The 15,975-nt window shown below is 39.2% G+C and overlaps 1 protein-coding gene across 1 annotated transcript in view; it reads right to left on the bottom strand.

Annotated features, from left to right (window-relative positions):
* LOC143277584 (uncharacterized) overlaps positions 1–7,759 on the bottom strand; it is a 32,113-nt gene extending 24,354 nt beyond the window's left edge. The window contains exon 1 of the mRNA XM_076582463.1: positions 7,669–7,759. Coding sequence (XP_076438578.1) covers positions 7,669–7,720 — 52 coding nt within the window. The 5' untranslated portion in view covers positions 7,721–7,759. The remainder of the gene's footprint in view (positions 1–7,668) is intronic.
* Between the last annotated feature and the right edge of the window lie 8,216 nt (positions 7,760–15,975).

The following is a 15,975-nucleotide window of genomic DNA, read 5'->3' as shown; positions in this document are numbered from 1 at the left end:
AACAACTGAGCATGAGCCAAGTAAGCAGGTATGTGTATATATATATGGAAATTTATACACCACACAGCCTGCAGCAATGTAAGACAAGGGTTTGGGTGAGGGGGTGTGGGGGTGGGGGGTGGGAGTGGTGTTGTGGAGGGGTGGGAGGGGGGGGTGGGGGGGTGAGCCACCGTGTCCAGTTGCCAGGGCTTCTGAAAACATGAGTAATAAATATATTTCTGCATACCTAATGGTTTGAACAGGAAAAGGACCCTCCTGGGACCCCCTATAGAGTTTCAGTTTCAAATTTCTCAAGACTTCACTGCGTTCGGACAAATCTATAAAGATTTTTTTTTTTAATCCGTGATATAAACTACACCACATCTGCTAGGCAGATGCCTGACCAGCAGCACAACCCCATGCACTTAGTCAGGCCTTGAGTGCATGCATATTGTGTATAATTCTATCAGAGCGGATTTCTTCTACAGAATTTTGGCAGGGGACAACACATTTGTTGCCGCGGGTTCTTTTTCAGTGCGCCAAGTGTGCGCTGCACATGGGACCTCTACCCCGAATGACTAGACACTCTGTTTGATTTTCCAGTCAAAGGGTGAGAGCAGGATTCGAACCCAGATCTTCACGGACTGAACACACCTCACCACGACAGTACACACCTCACCAGGACACAACACACCTCACCAGGACAGAACACACCTCACCACAACAGTACACACCTCACCAGGACACAACACACCTCACCATGACAGTACACACCTCACCAGGACACAACACACCTCACCAGGACAGACCACACCTCACCACAACAGTACACACCATCCTGTACACACCTCACCAGGGCACAACACACCTCACCAGGACACAACACACCTCACATCGACAGTACACACCTCACCAGGACACAACACACCTCACACCGACAGTACACACCTCACCAGGACACAACACACCTCACACCGACAGTGCACACCTCACCAGGACACAACAACCTCACACAGACAGTACACACCTCACCAGGACACAACACACCTCACCAGGACAGTACACACCTCACCAGGACACAACACACCTAACCAGGACAGTATACACCTCACCAGGACAGTACACACCTCACCAGGACACACCTCACCAGGACAGAACACACCTCACCAGGACACAACACACCTCACCAGGACACAACACACCTCACCAGGACAGTACACACCTCACCAGGACACAACACACCTCACCAGGACAGAACACACCTCACCAGGACAGAACACACCGTCCTGTACACACCTCACCAGAACAGTACACACCTCACCAGGATACAACACACCTCACCATGACAGTACACACCTCACCAGGACACAACACACCTCACCAGGACAGTACACACCTCACCAGGATACAACACACCTCACCATGACACAACACACCTCACCAGGACAGAACACACCTCACCAGGACAGAACACACCGTCCTGTACACACCTCACCAGGGCACAACACACCTCACCAGGACACAACACACCTCACCAGGACAGTACACACCTCACCAGGACAGAACACACCTCACCAGGACAGAACACACCGTCCTGTACACACCTCACCAGAACAGTACACACCTCACCAGGATACAACACACCTCACCATGACAGTACACACCTCACCAGGACACAACACACCTCACCAGGACAGTACACACCTCACCAGGATACAACACACCTCACCATGACAGTACACACCTCACCAGGACAGAACACACCTCACCACGACAGTACACACCGTCCTGTACACACCTCACAATGACAGTACACACCTCACCAGGACACAACACACCTCACCAGGACACAACACACCTCACCATGACAGTACACACCTCACCAGGACAGAACACACCTCACCAGGACAGAACACACCTCACCAGGACACAACACACCTCACCATGACAGTACACACCTCACCAGGACAGAACACACCTCACCATGACAGAACACACCTCACCAGGACACAACACACCTAACACCGACAGTACACACCTCACCATGACAGTACACACCTCACCAGGACAGTACACACCTCACCAGGACAGAACACACCTCACCACGACAGTACACACCGTCCTGTACACACCTCACCAGAACAGTACACACCTCACCAGGATACAACACACCTCACGGACTCTGTATTGGCAGATGAGCGTCTTAACTCTCTCCATACGAACAGCGAAAGAGACGACGTTAACAGCGTTTCATCCCAATTACAACCATCAAAATATTACAAGAGGAAGGCTCTTACACTGAAGAGGTGAATGTTGACAAAGAATACCACAATTCTGACGACGGAAGCTAAAGGTTGGGTCATATAGACACCCACTGGACATCCGAGGGGTCTGTGTAGAGGAGAAGAGAGGACTGGCCGTACTGAGTGAGTTAACCATTCTGCCAACCCCTAGAATGATGGTCAAGACTCGAACAAACAATTTTAAACTCCACCCCACCACACATTCCAAAATATCCCGAGAGAATGTCATTCAGCTCCAGCTCACACACAACATTTCAGAATCATGTTCCGACTCAAGGCGGCTGCTCGCTCCCCGGAGTAAAAACCAGACCCTTCGGTGATTCTTCCTTTTCCCAATCAGCTTCTTCTGCCTGGAACCGCTTTACCTCACCATCTTCGCCACTCACCCTCACTTCCATCTTTTCAAACTGGTCTGAAGAAACATCTTTCTGAAAATGCCTATATATATAATAATAATAATGTGTGTGTGTGTGTGTGTGTGTGTGTGTGTGTGTGTGTGTGTGTGTGTGTGTTGGGGTTCATGTACTTTTATGTTTATTTGTTTGTGCTTTAATATATATATATATATATATATATATATATATATATATATGAAACTGCATGCTTGTAGCATATATGTTATGCATGTGTGTGTGTGTGTGTGTGTGTGTGTATGTGTGTGTATGTGTGTATGTGTGTGTGTGTATGCATGTGTGTGTGTATGTTTTACATTCATTTGCTTATTTTTTTTATTTATTATCATTATTGTCTTTTTTTTCTTTTCTTTTTAGTAGTAGTAGTAGTAGTAGTAGTAGTAATAGTAGAAGTACACTAGTAGTAGAAGTACTAGTAGTAGTAGAAGCAGTAGTAATATTATCTTTTTTTTCCCTTATTTAGATATTCATTTACTTCTTTTCTTTCTTTTTTTTCATATTTAAATATTTATTTAATTCTTTATTTGTTTGATTATCTATTCTTTTTTTTTCTTTTTCTTTTTATTAAATATTCATTCACTTCTTTTTTTTTCTTCTTTTTTTTTTTCTCAATGACTGACTAAGCGTGTTGTGTTATGCTGCTGGTCAGGCATCTGCTTGGCGCATGGTGGATGTGGTGTAGCGCATAAAATGGATTTGTCCGAACACAGTGACGCCTCCTTGAGCTACTGATACTGATACTGATACTGGATAGACCCACCATACCTTTCTAATGACATTCAGTTATTAGCCATGCAAAAAAAAAAAAAAAAAAAGAGTCATTACCATGCACAATGCCACCACAACACAATTAAACTCAGCAAAGAACCTTAGGCCATGCCTGCCCATGACTAGTAACACATTATCAATTGTTTACGCACAGCCATCACGAAGAATGCCAGCCCATGACCAGTAACACAATATCAATTGTCTATGCACAGTCATCACGAAGAAACACTGCAACCATACAATCTTCTATGCTTTGCATGGTTACTGTACTGTATATTGCATTGTATTATTCCTCCACCACAACAGATTTCTTTGTGTGGAATTCAGGCTGCTCTGCACAATGGACTGATGGAGAGCATATATATCGCTACAGTGCAGCACCACCCTTATTTTCGGTGTGCAAGTGTGTCCTTTTCTTCTTCCTTTCGCCCCCTTATCGAGGTGGATTTTTCAAGAGAAATTTGCCAAGGACAATTACTTTATTGCTATGGCTTCTTTCATATGTTTAAATAAATAAATATATATATATATATATATATATATATGCATAATATACACACAGGACCTCGGTATATAATCTCATTTGAACGACCAGCACTCAAACCACCAATCAAGTTCCAGTGGAAAGGGGAGTAAAAAATCCCTATACGATGCATATATGTATCGACGGGCGCAATAGCCGAGTGGTTAAAGCGTTGGACTGTCAATCTGAGGGTCCCGGGTTCGAATCACGGTGACAGCGCCTGGTGGGTAAAGGGTGGAGATTTTTATGATCTCCCAGGTCAACATATGTGCAAACCTGCTAGTGCCTGAACCCCCTTCGTGTGTACATGCAAGCAGAAGATCAAATACGCACATTAAAGATCCTGTAAACCATGTCAGCGTTCGGTGGGTTATGGAAACAAGGACATAACCAGTATGCACACCCCTGAAAACAGAGTATGGCTGCCTACATGGCGGGGTAAAAACGGTCATACACATAAAATCCCACTCGTGTGCATACGAGTGAACGCAGAAGAAGAAGAAGCATATATGTATCAAATAATATGGGTTCCCAAACAAATATTTATATTAATTGATCAACCACAAAGTAGCTTATGACTATAGTATAAAAAAAACAACAACAAAAAACAACCAAAAAACACTGATCTTGAAAGCACCTGCTTTGTTTGTTCACATGTCATACGTTTAATGTGCTTTCAGATGTACCCATGAAACGTGGTAAAAACAATGATCTATGCAGGGGAATATGAGAAAACAAATATCATAGGAAATGCCAGGAAATGTTTGTGTGTGTGTGTGTGTGTGTGTGTGTGTGTGTGTGTGTGTGTGTGTAGACAGTTTAAATATTACACAACTGATATTAACATTGTAATTATGTGTGTGTGTGTGTGTGTGTGTGTGTGTGTGTGTGTGTGTGTGTGTGTGTGTGTACCATAATGTTACACTGAATAAATAACGACTGAAAAAAAAAAAAAAAAACAACTGATGGGGCATGCTCGCTATTCAAGCACATTACCATGCACAAGGCCACCACTCCACAGTCAAACTGAGCACAGAACACTGAGGCTGTGTCAGCCAGCGACGTGACCTAACACATCATAAATTATTCGAATGCACTGTCATGAAAAGCTACACCACACTTCCATGACTAATCACCAGGTCAGATGACAACCCAACCCCTGTTCCAACTGACTGTTTGGCCATGTCCAATAAATCAGGGTCAGGGCTTGTGACAAGTTATTCATAAATAAATCATTGGTACACACATTACAAAGGCGGGCATACCTTCTAGTCAAAGTTTCTGCGCCAAGAAGGGGTGATTGGAAAGAACTCTCTGTGGAAGTAGATTATCTTAGCATCAGACTGAAGCTACAATACAGGATTTTCACCTTTTCATGGTGGTCAAATGGTTAGAGCGCTGGATTATCGCCTGAGTTTCCCGAGTTTGATCCCATCACACCTGGTGCGTTAAAGGTAGAGATATTTCTGATCTCCCAGGTCAACATATCTGCAGACCTGTTAGTGCTTGAACCCCTTTTGTGCATGCACACTGAAGACAAAATATGCATGTTAAAAATCCTATATAATCCATCTCAGCATTCAGTGGGTTATGGAAACAGGAAGTGAAGAACATACCCAGCATGCACACCCCACAAAACGGAGTGGGGCTGCCTACATGGTAGGGTAAATAAACAAAACAGGCATATACATAAAATGTCATCTGACTGTGTGAGGGTGTGTGTGTGTGTGTGCGTGACTGAAACCTCACTGAGTGACAAAGGAAATGAATGGTGAGCACATAATGATAATGGCAGCTCCCAGTCAGCTGTACATAGGCAGGCAGCCTGTTGTGCACATAATCAACAACCATCTATCTGAAGATCTAGTCACCAGCCCCATCCACATGTAATATGCAGCTTCTGTTCAAATGTGTGTGTGAGAGAGAGAGAGTTTGTGTGTGTGTGTGTGTGTGTGTGTGTGTGTGTGTGTGTGTGTGTGTGTAGTGCGTGCATGTGTGAGTATGCACAAGTTTTTATATTGATATACACTTATATGTATCCTAATTTCTACTGTATCTGTGTTTGTGTATGATTTTCAATTTATGTTCGTATGTTATGTACTATCCCCCCCAATATTCCTTGTGACCCTGGTACACTTGGTAATAAAGACATATTCTGTTCTATTCTAATTGTGTTTGTAAAGCGCTTAGAGTTTGGTCCTTGACCAAAGATACGTCATCAAAACATAGAGCAGACAACTGAGGCTTGACCAGTGTGTTGGGTCTATGCAAAGGCCAGACATCTACTCCTCTTTTCTTTTCTTTTCTTTTTTTGTGTTTAATACAGCAGTTTTGATTTAGGATATATATATATACATATATATATAACTATAAGGATCAGTCAACACACTTTTCAATACCTCCTTTTTTTTTTAACAAACTGAAATTTAACTATTCATCCTTTTTTCTTTTCTTTTTTAATAGAAAAGCCATGGGACCGACTTGATAAACACACAATGCATCCTCTGCATTCTCATTTCAAAGCAACAGAAATGCATATATATCAATAATGCATATAAATTTTTGCATTATCAGAAGCCTTGTGGGCCCAAAGTGACTGAATGAAACCCACACCAAAGTTTATGTCATAGAACTTACAGAATACAAAATGCTTTATCATCTCCAATGAGAATTTATCTAATTTCTTTTTAGTTCAATGCAGTCAGCACCATGCATTGTGAGAAATTTGCTGTGCTTTTTCAACAATTCTAGACAGGTGATTGTGCCCTCATCAGCTCATGGACAAAATTTGGGGAGTGGTGGAAGGGGAATATAGGGAGTGTGGGTTGGAAACAACAAAGGTGTGCATATGTGTGTGTGTGTGTGTGTGTGTGTGTGTACTGTGTGTGTGTGTGTGTGTGTGTGTGTGTGTGTGTGTGTGTGTGTCACTGTATCTGTGTGTGTGTGTGTGTGTGTGTGTGTGTGTGTGTGTGTGTGTGTGTGTGTGTGCAAGCATGCATGTGTACATGCAATGCATACATATGTGGGTGTGCACTGAACATGGCACATTTTCTTTCATGTTAGCATGCAGGTGCTCAGCTTTTTATCTGTTCAGCTTACTTATGGAGCACTATGTGCACAGTTGTTGGTGGTTTTCTAATCATAACTTCTTCTTTACAGTTCCGCATTTTCAGTTCTATGTCTGTGCAACAACAACAGCAACATGACTCGATAAATTTTCATATTTTTCTTCGTGTATCAAATTTCAGACAGCTCTTGTCCTCGTTTGTTGCGGGAAGGGCACATCCGCGACACACCTACGAAGCTTATCGCTGGTAGCATCAAAAATTCCGTAACCGCAAGTCTTCGATATGAAAACACGTTCAACTGATCGAACCAACATATATTTAATGTTAAATGACATCCTGTCACTAGTTCCATGGAATAAATAAATTAAACAGCCAAGCCAGACACCACTACCGAACTAGATCATCGATTTTCTCCGTTCCGTAATATCACTGCTAAGCTGTTGTGTTGAACCGAAACCCGGCTGAGGGGACGCTATTTTTGTGCTAACGCTACGACTGTCAACGGCATGATTCAATGATCGCTGTTTTGAGGAGTGTTCTTTCCTTCGAGAAAGAGACCAGTTTCAACATATTTGTCAAAAAAAAAATCATATATGGTATGGCTTGTCACCCACCTTTCACAAGATGCACTGAAATACACAACAGAAGCAATAAAGGCCAAGCCATTCTGGCTGAAAGTAAACGGCAGATAGTACACAAATTCACTTCTGCAACAGCACAACGCCAGTCTGGTGTCGAACTGGAAGCTAAGAGAGTGGTGGCCCTTTAGTTTCTGCGATTGACTCAAAAGAGTTAATAGGGAGCGTCATAATCCCTATGACTCAAAAGAGTTAGTGGGAATAAAATCATTATCATTTTCATTAGGATTGAATTTTGTTTTTCTTCCCTTTTCTTTCTTTTTTTTCATATCTGTGAAACTGTGAGTTTGGCGAATATCTGTTATGCATGTGTGGGTGTATGTGTGAATGTGTGTCTTCATGTTTTACATTTATTTGCTTATTTATCATCATTGTTGTCTTATTTATTTAATTATTTATTTATTATTATTGTTATTATTATTTTATTATTATTTTCATCACTACTGCCTTTTTTATATCATATTTATGTAGCTATCTTTTTTTTCTTTTTTTTTTAAGCTTACCTTACTAAGCGCGTTGGGTTAGGCTTACGCTGCTGGTCAGGCATCTGCTTGGCAGATGTGGTGTAGCGTATATGGATTTGTCCGAACGCAGTGACGCCTCCTTGAGCTACTGAAACAAACAAACTGATCTTTTTTTTTTCTTTTCTCTTTTTAAACGTCCTTCCATAGTTGTCACAGTCATATCAACCACACTGGTGTGCGTTTTCGTTTGGTCAATAAGTTTTCACTGAACCATAATTATACAAAAAAAATATCAGTACATGAAATTATATGCATTCAACGGGCGTATATATATATATATCAATTTATAGGTTCGTGGGTGTATCCATGACTGAACTAACTCTTCCATCTTAATTCACTGTATCCGTTCAGGAAAGTGATTTTTTTTTTTTTTTTTTTTTAATGGGAAAACATTAATGAAAAAAGTTATAGGCCATAGGGAGTGACTGAAACTTGTAAATGATTAAGATAAGACGACTTGAACTTCCAGAGTTATCTCAACCAGAGAACTGGATTACACCAGGAGCGGCAAAATAAATGCGGCGGACATGCAATAACTCGATCAACACTACGAAAAATATCAGTCAAACAAGATGGTATGTTTTGATGCTATGTCATTCAGTACTGAGGCCATAACTATAGGCCTATATATGCAACGTTTCGTGGTATTACAGACACCACAGAATAAATAGCCATCTCAGTGGTGATAAAAGCTGTCATTCCTGATTTACTTCATAGTCATTTTTTTAAAATAGTTTTTTCTTTTGGTCTTTTCTTTTTTTTTTTCCGAGCTGAGAAACGTCAGTTTCACGTCAGTGGCACCGGGACCGGGACGTCTGAGTCACGGCAGATTTAATTTCATTTAGATCTAAAGCCGGACCAGTTTCAAACCTACGTGTACCTATATAGCCTACGGTTTTTACGCTTTTTAATTTTATCTTATTTATTTATCTATTTATTTTACTAAACTGGTCACACTAGTGTACCTATCAGTACTGATGATTACTGATTATTAGTATTCCTCCGTCACCACTGAGAAGGTTCAGCACTCGCCATTTTCTCTCAGCAGTTGTAAACTGAAAACTTTTTAAGCAAAAGAACGAACACACACACACACACACACACACACACAGGGGCGGGGGGAAGGGGGGGAGCCGGGGGGTGGGGGGGGGACAAACAGACAGTGAGTCAGACAGGGGGCGGAAGGGCGGGAGAGCAGGGCGGGGGAGGTGGTGGAGGCCGGGCCTAGGGGGGTGGGGGGTCACGTAGAGACATGTGCTCGTGCACTCAGGTTCACTGGTGTTGGGCGACCCAGGACACCCACTTAAGTCTCAGTCCTAACAGGTCCCCACTGTTTAGAAAAGAGATTAAGTATTGTACATGGAGTCAGTGACATATCGTAGGTACAAAACGGTTAAAACAACAACTTAGAGACGCCGGCACCAGTATGTCAGTACCCCACTGGAATAAGTCTTTCTGCAACAGTGCGGTTCATATAATCGAAGAACACTTGTTTAAAAAAAAAAAAAACGATTTTAAAGGAATTGAAAAAAAAAGGCGTAACGTAAATCGGGCACCCTTAAATTTGGCAAGAAATCCAATTAAAATGTTTGTCTTCTCGCCGGCTGAAGCCACAGCACTTCGTAACCAAATGTAAACGACGGAGCGGGGCCGAACCACGCTACAAATAGTAAAGAGTGGTAACTCTCTTCATTCACAAGGTACACAACTTCAAGTCCGTCAGCGCTGCTTACGCTGCCGATTCAGCAAGCACACAGGTAAATAAAAGGTAGGCTACATTGGAACAAACCCAGACACTTCCTCAAAAAAGGAAGCCGGCGCCGGCCCTGTCCTTATACCGATCATTTGACATGAACCACGCTACAACATATCCCAAGCAATCGAAGATTGAAACACTAAGAGATGATCAACTAAAAAAAAAAATAAAAAAAATAAAAAAAATAAAAATTTGCTCCTTGCCCCAAACATGGGGCAAAACATCCTTACGATAGGGGCAGAGTGCCTATAGTGTAGCGTTTTGCCCCCATATTTCGGGCGTTTTGCACTGACTTTGATCTAATTACAAACTTAATACTCAAAAGGATATAAATCGCGTTGCATAATTTAGCCTTGTAATTGGCCTTCTTCAGTAAACTGGCAATGCTATCTTGCCTTATTCATTACTCTCTCTCTCTTTCTCTTTCTCTCTCTCTCTCTCTCTCTCTCTCTCTCTCTCTCTTCTCTCTCTCTCTCTCTCTCTCTCTCTCTCTCTCTCTCTCTCTCTGTGGAAAAAAAACGTATGGACAGGGCAGTGAATATCTGAGAGTGTACGATTAAAGTCACTTACTTTGAAATCATGGACTTCTGTCACTAATTGAATTTCATCGATCACATAATCAATAGCATTTCGGTCTTTGTGTTTTTCCAGTGTTAACGTAATCACTTTGTCTATTTGAGGCGGCGACATACATGCATTAAGGAGAGCTTTAATGTTTGTGTTTAGCTTTAATGTTTGTGTTTTTCCAATTTTAACATAATCACCTAGTCTGCCATTAAAAATGTATGAGTTATTTGAGCGACATACATGCATTAAGGAGAGCTTTAATGTTTGTGTTTAGCTTTAATGTTTGTGTTTTTCCAATTTTAACGTAATCACCTAGTCTGCCATTAGAAATGTATGAGCTATTTGAGCGGCATACATGCATTAAGGAGAGCTTTAATGTTTGTGTTTAGCTTTAATGTTTGTGTTTTTCCAATTTTAACATAATCATCTAGTCTGCCATTACAAATGTATGAGTTATTTGAGCGACATACATGCATTAAGGAGAGCTTTAATGTTTGTGTTTAGCTTTAATGTTTGTGTTTTTCCAATTTTAACGTAATCACCTAGTCTGCCATTAGAAATGTATGAGCTATTTGAGCGGCATACATGCATTAAGGAGAGCCTTTCCAAAATTATTAACAGCGTGTTGTTCTTATTGTGTGTGTGGGGGGGGGGGGGGGGGGGGGGGGGGGGGGGGGGGGGGGGGTGAGGCGGTGCTGGTTTGTTTGGCTGGTTGGTTTTTAGACTGATGACCATTAGAACGCGTTGGACAGTTTGCCAGCATTCTTTTTTCTTTTTTTCTTTTCTTTTTTTTTTTCTTTTTTTTTTAACATCGCTCGTGGGTTTCCCCTGTTCCGCCATCTTTGCATTCGTACGGAGAGAAAGAGGAAGAGACAGAGATAGAACGACAGAGACAGAGAGAGGAAGTTACACACACACACACACACACACACACACACACACACACACACACACACACAGAGAGAGACAGACAGACGGAGACAGAAAGACAGGGAGAGACAGGGACAGAGACTGCCAATCAATAACATAATTTTACACTGGTAGGTAGAAGAAAAAGCTGTTCTTTATTCAATCACAAATCAGAAACATGAAACAACGGAAACTTCTGCAAACAGTTCATGAAACTGTACAAAGCGGGTAAAGATAAGTGAACGCATCTTTTGAATTACCAAATTGTGTAAAAATAGGGGGAAAAAAAGGAGGAAAAATAACGACAAAAGATATATCTGACATCTTTGAAAAATAAGTATATCCATTTTTTTTTACGGCCGAATCCAGAAAAAAAAAATTATATAGCATCCACCTTTTGTTTTATTCGTGGTATTGAAATGTACATGAAATGACTATTCAGTTTTATAATTATTACCATACAGTTTTTACTTTAAAAAAATTCTTTTATTGTTTTAATGTCATTTCTGATGAATAGAAAACTACATTGAAGGTTTAGAAAACTTTACAAAAACGAGTTATGTTTTCTGTAGTTATATGAAATCTAGACAAAAGGTTTCTGATTGTAATTTTACAATCACAATAATCGGACATAACATGCACTTAGAAGACACTGTGCAGAAAGTAGGAATAATATGATACAAAGTTGAATCGGATTTCGCATACATCCTACTTTCATCTGTTGAATCTGACCGCCTCTCTCTCTCTCTCTCTTTCTCTTTGTTTACCTCTATGTCTTAAAAAGTTACAGGTCAAATTCAATTACAATTGATTTTTTTTTTAACAGCAGCAAGCCAGATGTACCACCGGGGAGTTAAAAAAAGATCATGAAAAATTTTTTTTTTTCAAAACAAACAAACAAAAAACACCACCACCACCACCACCAACAACAACAACAGAATCATCACAATACAGCAGTATTCTCCAATTCACCGATCCTGCTCTGTCATATCGCACATGACACAGATGGGATTACCAAAAAAATATTGTACATAATTATATAGTTATCAAAGGTGACAATTAAGTTTAGAAAAAATTAAGTTTAGAAAAAACAACAACAACAACATAACTGTAAGCTGTAAAACAAGACTGACTTTTGATAAGAGGCACCCAATTATTGATAAGACGCACCTGATGTTTGATAAAAGGAACCCTTTTTTTTAAGAAGCACCAATGTTTGATAAGATGCATCCAATGTTTGATAAGAGGCATCCATGCAATATTTAATTTTTAAAAAACACATCCAGTGTTTGATAAAAAGGAACCCAATTTTTGCTAAGAAGCACCAATGTTTGATAAGAGGCATCCAATGTTTGATAAGAGACATCCAATGTTCGATAAGAGGAATCCAATATTTGATAAGAAGCACCAATGTTTATTCAGATACATCCAATGTTTGACAAGAGGCACTCAGTGTCTGATAAGATGCATCCAATGTTTGATAAGAGGAACCCAATATTTGATAAAAGGCACCCAATGTTTAATCAGATACATGCAATGTTTGATAAGAGGCATCCAATGTTTGATAAGAGGCATCCAATGTTTGACAAGAGGCACCCATGTTTGATAATAGGCACATCCAATGTTTGATAACAGGCACCAAATGTTTGATAAGGCATCCAATGTTCGATAAGAGGTGCCGCCATTGTTTGATAAGAGACATTCAATGTCTGATAAAAGGAATCCAATGTTTGATAAGAGGCATCCAATTTTTGATAAGAGGCATTCAATGTTTTATAAGATAATCCAACGTTTGATAAGAGGCATCCAATGTTTGATAAGATACATCCAATGTTTGATAAGAGGAACCTAATATTTGATAAGAGGCACCCAATGTTTGATAAGAGGAATACAATGTTTGATAAGACACATCCAATGTTTGATAAGAGGCGTATGCAATGTTTGATAAGAGACATCCAATGTTTGATAAGAGGAACCAATATTTGCCAAGAGGCACCCAATGTTTGATAAGAGGCATCCAATGTTTGATAAGAAGCACCAATATTTGATAAGATCCATCCAATATTTGAAAAGAGGCATCCAATGTGTGATAAGAGGAACCCAATGTTTGATAAGAAGCACCAATATTTGATAAGATCCATCCAATATTTGAAAAGAGGCATCCAATGTGTGATAAGAGGAACCCAATGTTTGATAAGAAGCACCAATATTTGATAAGATCCATCCAATATTTGAAAAGAGGCATCCAATGTGTGATAAGAGGAACCCAATGTTTGATAAAAAGCACCAATATTTGATAAGATCCATCCAATATTTGAAAAGAGGCATCCAATGTGTGATAAGAGGAACCCAATGTTTGATAAGAAGCACCAATATTTGATAAGATCCATCCAATATTTGATAAGAGGCATCCAATGTGTGATAAGAGGAACCCAATGTTTGATAAGAAGCACCAATATTTGATAAGATCCATCCAATATTTGAAAAGAGGCATCCAATGTGTGATAAGAGGAACCCAGTGTTTGATAAGAAGCACCAATGTTTGATAAGAGCCATCCAATATTTGATAAGAGGCATCCAATGTTTCAGACCATAGGTCTGTCTTCAGGGATTGTGTTGATTGGAAGTGAACACCTGACAGTGATCATTCGTTGTCAAAGCATGTAAACACCAACAAACATTTCTGTGTAATATTTCAAAGCGAAAACAAAACTAAAACAAACAACAACAACAAAAAAACAACAACGATTTTTGAAAAAAAAAAAAGGGGGGGCGTGGGGGGTGGGGGGGGGGGGGCTACAAACAGTTCCCGATATTTTACAGCATAATTTCAAATTAAAATAAACAGTTGTTTTTGGTTCTTTTTGTTGTTGTTGTTTTTTGTTGTTGTTGTTGTTGTTGTTGTTTTTTACAGCATCTTCCAAAAATAGCAAAAGATCATAAACAATTTCGATTATTTTTACAACATCTTGAAAAAGGTGGGGAGGTGGGGGTGGGTGTTGAGAGCAATAACGATTTCAAATATTTTACATCTTTCAAAAAAAAAAGAAAAAAGAAAAGACTATAAACACCTTCAAATATGTTACATCTTTCAAAAAAAAAAAAAGAAGACTATAAACACCTTCAAATATTTTACATCTTTCAAAAACAAAAAAAAAAAGAAAAGAAAAGACTATAAACACCTTCAAATATTTTACATCTTTCAAAAACAAAAAAAAAGAAAAGACTATAAACACCTTCAAATATTTTACATCTTTCAAAAAGAAAAAAAAAGAAAAAAAGAAAAGACTATAACACCTTCAAATATTTTACATCTTTCAAAAACAAAAAAAAGAAAAGACTATAAACACCTTCAAATATTTTACAGCATATTTGAATATAGTGACTACCACAAACAGTTTCGAATATTCACATCATCTTTCAAGATTGAATAAAAGACCATAAAGAATTGCGATCAGTTTACATCATTTTTTTCAAAAGCACACAGCATTCTAAAACATCAGTTGAAAACAAAAAAATCGCATCACATCGATAATACAATCCTTCGATTGACAGATTTTTTTTTGTTTTTTTTTGTTTTGTTTGTTTGTTTTTGTGCTAAACGTGAGTTGTTCATTTAAGAAAAGTGACTTAAAAAAACAACAACAAAAAAACCAAAACAAAACAAACAAACAAAAAAAAAAACCCCGCCAAGAGCATGCTATGTAAATACGAAGCGTACACAATGGTTTGTTGTTGTTGGGCACGTTGGTAGAATCAGCACCTCCTTTACAAGTTGCGAGAAATACAAAAAAACAAACAAGCAAACAACAAGAACAAAAAAGACTTAAAGCATAGACATCTCTCTCTCTCTCTCTCTCTCTCTCTCTCTCACACACACACACACACACACACACACACACACACAGAGACACACATACACACACACTCTCTCTCTCTCTTTGGCCCAGAACGAAGGGACGCAACCCATATTTTGTGTTCGCACTAGCAAAAGAAGAAGGAATCGGTGGCAATAACGTACCTTTGCATACAAGATACAAGTACACTTTATTATATCTAAAATGAAAAAAATTATAACATTTTTAAAAATATGATAATAATAATAATAATAATAATAAAACACAATGTCGACGCGTTTGCTGACAAGAGAGTAACACTAAAAACAAAACAAACTATTAAGTGATTTGATGAACAGATGAACAGGTAGATAAATAAACGAACAGGCAGATAGTTAGATAAACAGAAATGTGGATATATAAAACGATAAATAAACATACAAAGAAATGAATGAATAAATATAGATAAATAAATAATGCATCTATGCAAATAAATACATCAATTGATAATTCATCCAAAGGACAACCACCAACCAAGTTGATTGGGTCATCATGCCACGCCCACCTACGTTTCAGTTCAATATAAGCACTCTGTGGATTCATTAAAAAGATAAAAAATGTTAGATGAAATATTCATATTCAGTTACATGCTTACATAACAGACAAAAAAAACCACACACACACAAAAAAA

The sequence above is a fragment of the Babylonia areolata genome, chromosome 34 (genome assembly GCF_041734735.1).
Source record: "Babylonia areolata isolate BAREFJ2019XMU chromosome 34, ASM4173473v1, whole genome shotgun sequence".
Taxonomy (NCBI): Eukaryota; Metazoa; Mollusca; class Gastropoda; order Neogastropoda; family Buccinidae; genus Babylonia; species Babylonia areolata.
This window is presented reverse-complemented; position numbering and strand designations above follow the sequence as displayed.